Source organism: Erpetoichthys calabaricus, chromosome 8 (genome assembly GCF_900747795.2).
Source record: "Erpetoichthys calabaricus chromosome 8, fErpCal1.3, whole genome shotgun sequence".
Lineage (NCBI taxonomy): Eukaryota > Metazoa > Chordata > Cladistia > Polypteriformes > Polypteridae > Erpetoichthys > Erpetoichthys calabaricus.
Window position 1 is genome coordinate 110,686,525 of NC_041401.2, and position 11,806 is coordinate 110,698,330.

At 42.0% G+C, this 11,806-nt stretch overlaps 1 protein-coding gene across 1 annotated transcript in view; it reads right to left on the bottom strand.

Moving 5' to 3' along the window:
• si:dkey-195m11.11 (uncharacterized) overlaps positions 1-10,362 on the bottom strand; it is a 36,611-nt gene extending 26,249 nt beyond the window's left edge. Inside the window, exons 1-2 of the mRNA XM_028807269.2 lie at positions 10,230-10,362; positions 313-360 (exon numbers count right to left, since the gene is read on the bottom strand). Coding sequence (XP_028663102.2) covers positions 313-360; positions 10,230-10,260 — 79 coding nt within the window. The 5' untranslated portion in view covers positions 10,261-10,362. The remainder of the gene's footprint in view (positions 1-312; positions 361-10,229) is intronic.
• Between the last annotated feature and the right edge of the window lie 1,444 nt (positions 10,363-11,806).

The following is an 11,806-nucleotide window of genomic DNA, read 5'->3' on the forward strand; positions in this document are numbered from 1 at the left end:
ATTTGTGCTTATTTATTTCCTTATGTAATTTTTATTTTTCCTTTGTTGTATTCATGTAAGACTGACACAAGCAAAGAAAATACATGCACCTCACAACCCGTGACTCTGGAATTAAACACAAATCTCTGAAGCTGTAAGGAAGCAGCACACACTCCTGTGCCACTTGTGGTTTAACTCATTTACCTTGCTATTAGCATTACGTAGGGGGGTCTTTCTGAATGAAACTTGACAAAACAAGAATATTCAAAGACAAATATGCGTCTTTTAAAGATATGAGGGCCCAATACTTGAGGGCCCTACCAGAGTGCTTACCGTTGGTGAGTACCGGTGCACACTGGACAGCCAACAAAGTCATCAGAGCTGTGGAGAGACAAAGGAGAGAGTCATAAGAACATCTAACAGTTTACCAATATAAGGAGACCATTCAGTCTATCAGGCTTATTTGCTTAGCTGCCCCAATATCTCATCCAGAATCTTCCTAAAAGTTGTCAAGGTTTCTGCTTCAGCTACACATCTTAGTTGTTTGCTCCTGATTCCCACAACTAACTTTCATCTTTATAATATATGCCTGCATGATGCTGTGACAGAGAGATGACCAAATTAAACTTTCAACCTTAGTCAAATGGGGGCTTTGTTTTAGCAGAACTATTATAATAAACAGTAAGATGATGTTTATGGCACGGACACTAAGGTGGCACAGTGGTGGTGCTCCTTTGCTTGAGACGTTTACTTACCTCAGCAGCAACATTCATGTCTCTGGGAGTTCATGAGGTCACTGAAAAAGGGTGTGAGGCACTCCTGATATCTCTGCAAAAGTACAAAGGCCCAAGGCTTTAAAGTCCTGGTGCAGGTGGAGACAAAGACTGGACTCCTTCGGTACTGTGTCTCTTCGGAGAATCAATTGGGTACCGCTGGTTTGACTTTGTGTCAAATGAGCAGTTGCTCACGGAGTCCCAGTCCGGACCTGCACTGTCAGTTACGACACTATGGCCATGTGGCTCGATCCCACAAGGGTGATCCGGTTCACAGGATACTCATTGTTGAGGACCCAAGCGGCTAGACCCACATAACACCTGGCTGCGGCAGATAGATGGTCATTTCCAGGGGGTGGAACTGGACCAGGTGTCTGCCTGGATCCCAAGCTGTTTTATCATATGGTGGGTGCAGCAACACGCTGTACCACTGCATGCTCCCCCACCTGACCTGAGCTGACCTGATAGTTAAACCTAAAGATATAAGAAGAGCAAGAGTATAATAAAAATAGACTTTTATTTTCTAAGTTATCTGATGTGTAAACCCATGAACCAACCAGAGTAAAAGGTATGCATTGATTGACACTGTATGTAAATTAGTTTTTTTTTATAAAACAGAATTTGTTTTTTGATCATCCTGACCATGCTGTAACAGACTGCTGTGATAGATGCTCCCCCTTCAGCATGTTGTTGCAAGAGCAATAAATGACACAGATGGACAAGATTTTCTCCTGCCTGATTACTGACTGAAAAAGGTTTTTATCAGCCTTGTCCTGGTAGAGGTTAAGTTTCTTCCTTTAATTAAGATGTCAATTTCCAGCACACTCTGCCATGCTCTTTGGCAATATGCTGACTCATTTATGCAAAGCTACTGTGCCACCCTTATGGTGTTCACCCACTGCTCATTCAAACTGCAACAACACTGTCGTTCCTTAACGTACAAATTCTCATCTGAATATACTTAGTTTCTGCCACCAAAGCTTTCAGAAGGTGTCAAGTTCCTTGAAAGAGAAGAACCATCTGAAAATCAGTGGGCATCAATGGGTGATGATTTGTGTGGCATTACTGGAGGTTCTTCACACAAGTTGAAATTGAGTATATTCATGGTCCTAAAAATGACTGTTCAGGCTCCAGAATCAGTTTTTACAATATTTTTGGTCTTGAGTAAGACTTTCATCACTCAGCTGGAAGTATCTCACACACACACATATTTTGTCCTTCCTGTTTTTAGGTGGTTGTATTTTTGTGGTTCTGAGGTGACCTCGTAACCTAAGATTATATACATATAATATACATATACATACTGTATGTATATCTATATCTCTATCTCTCTCTCTATATATATTATATATCTATATTACTAAATGAAGGTTGTATATATGCACGGATGCCAGAGGTCAGACACACCGAAGCGCACGCACACTGTACCTCAGCGCCCCAGAGTCAAACCCAGCAGCTTCCCAGACTCAGTAGGTGGCGCCCAAACAACACAACACAACCTGTAAACTAAACTTAATAATAATAATAATAATGATAATTCATTACATTTATATAGCGCTTTTCTCAGTACTCAAAGCGCTATCCACACAGTGAGGAACCGGGAAGCGAACCCACAATCTTCCACAGTCTCCTTACTGCAAAGCAGCAGCCCTACTACTGCACCACCTGTGAGGTCACAATACAACCACCGCCCGAATGCGAACACGCACACCACCGCATATACGACCTTCGTTTAGTAATGTTTACGAAGATTGTATATATGCATGGATGCCAGACTTAACCCATGCCGAAAGCGCCCCAGAGTCAAACCCAGCGGCTTCCCAGAGTCAGTAGGTGGCGCCCAAACAAAACAACACAACCTGTAAACTAAACTTGAGGTAAATCGTGCACGCCAACAAGTTTCCATGGTGACATATTTAAACATAGACATAGAATAACTAGACGCCTCATGACCAGCAGAATCGTACGTCAACGTCGCCGCCATATTGTGAGTGGCACTGCTGTGGAGTGAAGTAATAAATAATGTGCTGCTTGGGATTGTACAAACCACTGTACGCTCCAAACCAGATCCCAGGGGATTACATTTCATATGTAAGGCTGAACAATTGTTTTGGTTATATTTGGCCGTTAGAAAATCCCATTTTATAATCTTTAATTTAGCTAAGCCAGGCTAAGCTAGCAAAGCTATGCATTTATGTGCTCCTCAATAACTATGTAGATTGTTGTTAGCTGTTAACATTTCTCAAACTTGATGATGTTTTTTCTCAAGGAGCTCATTGAGAAAACACAGTTTGAAATTGACAACCATCATTTTATGCTCATGTCTTTAGTTGTGTCTGTCTTCCACAAACTAAGCCTGCACCATATTGCCAGACTGAATACTCTCAAATTACAGGATCTGAGTGAGCGAGACGGACTGTAAGTCTGTAGGAGATCAGTGAGGTTGTGGAGAGCTTTAAATGTTAAGAGCGGTATTTAGTATTGTATTCTGTAGTTAAGATGGAGCCAGTGAAGTTGAGAGAGAATAGGTGGAATATGCTCAGTGGATTTACAACAGCATGCCAGATAGAATACCATTACAGTAATCTATACGTGAGGTGACTCGGGCATTAACCAATACTTCAGTACTGTGTTGCGTAAGAACAGGACAAAGTTTGGAAATGTTTCGAAGATAGAAGAAGGCAAACCCTGAAATGTTACTTATATGGGAGGAATTATTTAATAATTATAATTATTATTTAATAATTGCCATTATTAGTGTATAAATAGATATAAATAATTGCATTTAAACGATTCACCAAAACCTGTTGTATGTAAACGATACTGTTTTAAACGTTATTGTTATTTCATCAGAAAACCCAGTTTCCACGTCTACCTGTATTAGTTTAAGTGGCACTTTTGCCTCTCGCAATAAGGCTGACACGCTGACGTATCGTGTCGACTGGGAAATACAGTGAATGCGCTGTCTATCTATGTATGTCTATGTATTTAAACTTGAGGTAGTGGTGATTACTGACAGTGCCAGCAGTCAGCTACTCCACCGTGCCAGCGGTCAGTGTTCTCAACTCCACAGTACCAGCAGTTACTCCACTACACAGTGCCACCAGTCAGTGTGCTCTAATCCACTGTGCCAGCACTCAGTGTGGCAGCTGTCAGTGTGGCTTATTTGAATCACATTAAGGTAATTCAGTGTTAAAAGTAAGTTCAATTATGATTCCTAACAGCAAACGACTTCTAGCTAACAACATACCCATAGAAAAACAAAAACGAGACTGCATAGATAAAAACAATGAACAAAGGAGCCTACAACGCGCTTCTGAAACACCAGAACCAATGTAGTCACGGCTCCAAAAAGAAACAGCTTTAGTACAAATATATTTATTTAATTAAATGAAAACTTTCCCAGGACGCTCCCACCCTCCATGATTTTTCATCCCTACAAAGATTGGAGGGAACAGAAAGTAACTGCCATTCTTGGATTTGAGATTCTTTAGAGAATTGGGGGTTTACTGGTATATATACTGTATATATATACTGTATATCCTAAGGATGCACATTTTATTTTACATTGTCTTTCATATCAGGCCAAAAATTCCAGTGCTGGTGGGCCCAGTGCATTTGACTGTTGCTCACAGTGAAACTGAATTGTGTTCATCAGATCTGATCATTTAACTTTAATGGCAGTTGCCATCATAAGATGCTTGCCAAACTATTAATATTACAAGACAAAGCAACTCAAAACATGGAGGAGTTAAAGAAACAGAATGTTAAGAACAGATTAGCAGCATGCACTGACAAGAGTGTGTGATAATTTACAAATAAAAGAATTGCTGACTGTTAAAAATGACAGATTTTAAGTAAATGATGGTGTTGTTTAAAAGAAATGGGTGTTCTGGAAGTACATTCTCACAGTTCCAAGGACTCAGGTTCAATTCCTAGCTCCTTTCCATCCAAGTTGGGTTTCCTTCTTGCTGCCTGGATAGGGTCCAGCTCCTTGTGATGCCATATCAAAGTGTAATGGAAGAAGAGAGGCTAAGATGAATATGCCCATTGTTGCGGCCGGGACGCCCAGAGTGTGGAAGGACCCGGGGAGAGAGTATTTTTAGGACGGTTTCTCCTCCGGGTCGACAGAGGACAGCCTCCTTGCTTTCCAGTGGGGCCATAGGTCATGGAACCCGTGGCTACCGCCAGGGGGCACATGGATCTTTCCAGGGCCTTATTTGGCCATACTTCCTCCACACCCTGAAGTGTGACCAGAAGAAGCTCGCTGGGAAACTGGAGTCCTTCCAGGTGCCCTATAAAAGGGGCCAAACCCCACCATTCTTCGGCCAGATTGGCCACAAAATTATTTAAGGGGCTTCTGTCAGCAGACAGCCACGAGTCCCATCTGAGATGCCATTGTGAAGCCTGGGTGCGTACAGTCTCCCTAACCCCTGACACAGAGAAACAGAACACAGGTTCAATACACAACACCTGGTTTATTTACAGTTTTGTGCACAGTACACCAACACAACACAGTCCCTTCTCTGCCGCTAGTCCATTCACATCCACTTCCTCCTCTGGCTTTGTCTTCTTTCTCCCGACTCTGGCCAAAGTTCATTTTTAAACTCCATTATGACATACTGGGTGGTGCACTGGTAGTGTTTCTCCCTTTCAGTAAGATGACAAGGGTTTGTATCCCGGTACCTTCCTGCATGGAGTTTGCATGTTCTCCCCATATCTGCGTGGGTGTGGGTTAGATGGATTGGTGACACTAGATTGGCTCTAGACTGTATTTGATGTGTGTGTTCAATGGACTGGCTATCCATTCAGGGTTTGTTCCTGCCTTGCTCCCTATGCTAACTAGGATAGGCTCCAACACCCCCTATGACAAATTTTGAAACTTTGCAGCATTGTTCATAACATTTTAACTGGAAAGAATGAACATTACATAACATTCTCAAACTCATATAATCCAATTGTTGGTCCTGGGGCACAAGGCAGAAATAACACTAAAATAGGAGAGCATCACACCACACAATTTAGAATGTCAGATTAATTTAATGTGCACATCTTTGGGAGGAAAACTAGAGTAGTGAGAGAAAAGCCTATACATATGAGGGGCAGACATGCAAATTCCACACTGAGAACGACTAGTCCCAGGATTTTAATGCAGTACCTGCATTCCTGTACCTGGAATGAGGCAGTGCTAGCTACAGTGTCACCTAGAACTGATTTAAAATAACTAAATTCAGACCAAAGTAAAAGCAGGTACAATTTTAAAATTTTGCAGATTGCCAGGATAGGCTCCAGTTGAGTAGTGGTTAGACTGCCCTAACTGGTTAGACTGTCCAGTACTGGTTAGATAACAGTCGGATAAACGTAGGTTAGGTTATGTTAGTTTAGGTTAGGTAGACTTTACTATTCAAAAGGGACATTTACTTGCAGCAGGAACTTGCGAAACATAAGACATTGTTACACAGATACAAGAAAACAAGCAAAGTTACAACAGCGGACAACCAGTATTACCATAAGTATCCACACACACAAAATTAGTACCAAGATGAATAATGACCTTTAACAGTATACAAAATAATAAGTCCGAATTTAGCATCATCCCTACTAGTAACAGAATTCAAAATGCGTATAGCTCTGGCAATAAAAGAGTTCTTAAATCTGTTGCCCTTCACTTACAGAAGCCTGAACCTGTAGCCTGATGGAAACATCAGAAATTAAGGGAAAAGAGGATGGCCACTGTCTGACCGAACTGAGTTAGCCTTCTTTCTAACCTGTTTATAATTCAGCTCAGTGGCCGAGGTCTGTTGCGAAACAGTAATTTTATGGCTAAGTTTTACAATGTTGTTACGATGGTTTATGCTATTAATGCTGAAGTTGCTAAATCAACAAATAAAAGCAAATGTGACAGCACATTCAAGGAAAGACCTCCTCAAAACAACTGCATTTTCTAAGAAACAATGGTCGTTTCTGTTCCTTCTTGCAAATTTGAGATCAAAGTGTAGCCTGATCCTCCGCAGATGTTTGCATTGCTCCTTTATGTCTATTTGTGTATGGCATAAATGAATAGTTCAGTCAAGTGTCCTTCCCTCTCTCTTCATTGCTTATTAAATCTATTTAATGGACCAGCGCTTTGCACTGCAAACTCATTGAGAGCCGCAGCTCATCACTGAAGTGTCAGGCACAAGGCAGAAAGCAAACCAGTCCGTCATGGGGCACACTCACCAATGCGGACTTATTCTTCAATTCCCCGTTCACATTTTTCAAACTTTAGTACCTGGACATGAGGAGAATGTGAAGGGTCTTTGCTGGTAGCCTGCAAATTTAATCCCACTGTATCCCTGAACTAGATTAGGAGTTTAAAAAGGAATTTTTTGGAGAATATGAAATGACCTTTAAATAGGCAAAACAAAAATCCCACATTGACTGGACTGTTCACCGACAGTTACGCTATTCCATTAACAGTGCCCAGTGCTGCCTGCTTTATTGTGTTTGACTGTGTTAGGAAATAACAGTTCAATCTCTTAAAGATGACTTTTAAGAAATGTGTTTTTTATTATTTAAAAATCCTGTACCCCTATTTCTTTGTATATACCACACGTTGCTTTTCTAGTGGTGTGTCAACATATTATTTTCTAACAATAATGAAACCTAGAAATGAAAGTATGTCTGAAAATGTCCACAGTTTGCCTCATCCTCCATCCCACCAAAAATGTTATGCTGACATTCAGCCTGACTTACAGGGTATGTTTCTGTATACACAGGATAGTGACAGTACATGCCATGTGCCCATAGATCCACCCATCTATTCCATTATTGGATTACATGTCATGGGGGTCTTTCCAAATGATACTGTGATAACAGGAGCTGTGCACGTTGTGTTAATTAACTAGTGTAAATGCTAGGGGTCACTGTTGCTCCTTTAACCCCAGCAGACAGACGCTCAAGACACAATGTAAAAGCAACAAGAAGTATTTTAATACTTTTTCTTTTAAGCAGTACCTCCAAAGCACCCCAGCCACAATAAACAGGCAAGTGAATATACAATAATAATAATAATAATAAACACAATATCTTCTCCACACCTCCCAGCAAGCTCTATTACACTCCACCTGACTCTGGCTCACTTGCTAGGTCTCCTGCAGTTCTTTATATAGTTTCTGACCTGGAAGTGCTTCTGTTCTTCCTCCCACGTGACTTGCCAGCACTTCCGGGTCAGATGGAGAATCCCAATTCTTTAATTAGCCCGGAAGTACTTTGAGGCTTCCGTCCTCATGACTTCCTAGTACTTCCAAGCTACTAGGGAAGCATGGCTCCCCAGGTCCATTCATAGCTCCCCCTGGCAGCACCCATGGCACCCAACAGGGCTAAGAAACTGGTCTCCAAGTCCCAGGATACCCCGCGGGAATCCGGGACACCGCTGCACTCCAGGGGAACTGCCGTCTAGCGTTTTGGGGGAGGCAGTGTCCCGGAAAAGCTGCCTTCCCCCATCCTTCCATCCTTTGAGCATCCCGGCCGGGTTGGGCTGCCAGCCGTCCCTCACACTAGCCATCATCGAACTTCTCAATCCAGCTCTGGGTGGGTGCAATCAGCACAAATGTGACATCCAAGATAGTGAATTGAACTTGTAGTTGTATCTTGTTGTGATGAGTGGTTTGTGGTGAAGAGCGAGTTTTTAAATAATCGCGTCCCGAGAGCGTGCAGGCTCGAATTGTGCGCAGGTATGTGTAAGCACGCTTCACTCCGGGGATAAGTGGGGTGCTGGTTGATCACACATACACATGTAAAAGCAGACAGATCAGTCAGGTGCCTCCTTCATGCCTCAGAAGTAGCGCCGTCTCACACCTGTGTCCGATCAAGTTAATATATGCAGCTGGGACAGCAGAGAAGGGGAAACAAAAATGAAAAGAGAGATGGACGTTAAAGAGAAGGTAAGGAGCGAGGGAGAGCCAGTGCAAGACTTGGCAGAAACAAGCGGAAGGGAATGTGAGCCCTCAACGCACTCAAGAGGAAGCTGAGGGTTGCAATAATACCACCAGAGGGCTCCCCCACAAGACCGGGGAACGACAGTCAAAGGGAGTTGGGCTTGGAAGCTCCCCGTGGAACGTCATTGGATTGGCAGTGGACACAGGTCAGAAATAAGGGTTGCCTGCACCTGCTGGACGACGTCTCCTCGTGCAGCAAGATCCGAACAGGGTAAGCCGGGGAGACGTCAGATTTTAGAGTGATGCACCAGTGCTTATGAATTTTAAAGGACTTCTCCTTTTTAACTTTTAACTTTGCTTTAATGGAATATTGATTTTTAACCTCCACGTTCACTTTGGCTTTCATGATTTATTTATTTATGGGATAATTTGAATCACTGCACTATTTTGAACAGTGTTTTTTGATTGGTTTTAATAAAAGCACTTGACATTTAGGCACCAACCCCATGCTGACTGTGTGTGTCCTCTTTTGCCCAGCTCAGTTCAGTTTGTGACGGTGCTGGGTTGGAAAAGTTCCCAGAAGCAATTGGGTAGTGTAGAGCCAACCCGGACTGTTACACATGTGCACAGTGTATGGTGAACTGCTTACTTAAATGTCTGATCACATGCCACAGGTTGCAGCATCAAGATAAACAAGAAAGTATTAAAATACAGAACTTCATTGTATTTAATAGAAAAGAACGTCAGTATGTACATCCATCCATCCATTATCTAACCTACTATATCCTAACTACAGGGTCACAGGGGTCTGCTGGAGCCAATCCCAGCCAACACAGGGCGCTAGGCAGGAAACAAACCCCGGGCAGGGCGCCAGCCCACCGCAGTCGGTATGTACAGTATGTGAAAATGCTTCCTTTAATGGTCTAGAGATGAGTTCCAGATTATACTTCATACAACCACGGCTGGCTGGCATCTGAGCCAGCCATTACCCAGACATGCTCATTTTAACAAACAACATTATGTTATTTATTTATTACTGAAAGATTAGAGAAGTATATTTTCATGCATACACACGCTAAAGGCAATAAATAGCACAAAATATAAATGGAAGACTTAAGGAGTCCTGCTGGTGTAATTGCTTAATAAATCATCCATCTGTTATCATACATGTTCAGTCCAATTATAAGCAACATTGGGCACAAAGCAGGAGTCACCCAAATTCAATACCAAACCAGGCCAATTCAGAGTCTCCAGCTATAATGTTCTGAGTGCCCAGTGCACCGGTTGGCATGGGTGTGCTCATTAATTTTGAGTCACCCAGAGTGTGATTCTTCATTATTAGAAACCCTGCTTAAGTTGTTGATCTAGCAAAGCAAGTCTAAAAATACAGTATCTAATTCTCCATTGTCCCGGGAGCATTTTAATACTTCCTTTAAAAATGCACAGAAAACATAAAAGCTATAAACACAATAAGGCCCAATGCCTTCACCAGCCCGTAGTATCGTCATGTCAAGATGAACATTATACTGCTTTTATATTAAACAGAAATTTCTCTTACCTGTCACACTGAGGAGATGTGGAGCCCCCATGTTATCGCACAAGCTGAGCCTGAGATAATGAGAGTGGCGCTCAGGAAGATTGTGAAACAAAGGGAAAGCAGAACTTCCTTGAATGAGAGCACTGCAATAGACCTGAACCAGTAAGTTCAGAGTGTCGCAACAAGGGATTGGCCAACTGAAGTGTGCCATGTTTGTTAAGCAAACTGTAAATTTCACTGACTTATAGAATCTCTCCCTATAATGTTTGTTGTACTGGCTGATTTATTCAGCTGCTGCGACATGTAAAGTGGATTGCACATAGACTGAGATTATACTTCCTCCAGAAATATGCATTACAATAAATGACCCAAAGACACATTGCTATTTGCAGATGATTAAAAAAAATTAGTTCAGTCCAAAGTGCAATCAATCCAGTGAATCACAGAAAAACGTAACATTGATTTGTTGAATCAGTAGCAGGAACTCAAAAACAGCTTGTGTGGAGCACAGCGCCGGCATGCCTCATCAGTTTAGGTGGTCCAACAGGCCCGTGTCATCTCGAATATGGGCGCAGTGTTTTACTGAGCAACCTCGGAATTGCTAATTTAATGGGCCAGGAGATGACTCAAGTTTTCAAAATGCTGGAAGTAATTTATCGAGCAACAAAGTTTCATTTCTGAAAACTAAAACCCAGAGTTCTAACCATAAGTGCAAACAAAACAGAAATTACCAAAAACCTCAGACGTGTATCCAGAATCAAAATGGTAAGACCATAATTGGCACCCAAGTAACACATTCACCAAATGCTGAGACTCAAAAGTGGCAAGGTGACACACTTGAAATAAAGTAACAAAACAATCGATATTTTCCTCAAACAAACCTTAAAAATATCTGTCCCTCTGTTCTTGCTGGATCCATTTCTGATCTTTTTCTGTCTTCACCTATTCCATCCACACTAGATAGTCTTGTTGACCACTATAACACAGCCCTTCATTCAGCTCCTTTAAAACATAAGGAGGTTTCCTTTAAGCGTTCAGCTCCATGGTTTAATTCAGAGCTACGATCTATGAAACCAACTGGCCGACGCCTTGAGAGAATGTCACGTAAGACTGGCCTCACCGTACACATCCAGGCTTTCTCTGACCACCAAAGAGCCTACAGAGAAGCACTAACTGCAGCCAAGAACACACATTATGGCAGAATAATAGAAAGTGGCCATGATAACCCAAGGGTTTTGTTCTCTGTAGTTGATAAATTACTTCAACCTACATCTGGCCCAACTACCTCCTCTACTGAAGTCTGTGAAAAATTCCTCCACTTTTGCTGCAAATAAAATTAAAGATCTAAATAATTCAACTAACATAAATCCATCATCCATTTATATCCTTCTCTGTCTTCCCACTCCATCCAGCTCCATTTCTAAATTTTCACCAGTCACATCTGCATTTGTTAATGACCTGCTTTGTAAGATGAGGTCAACTACTTGTGTACTGGACCCCATCCTCACCACACTTCTTAAATCCTGCCTTCATGCCATAATCCCGACTGCTACGATAATAATCAATACATCCCTCGACATTGGGTTTGTGCCAGCCAC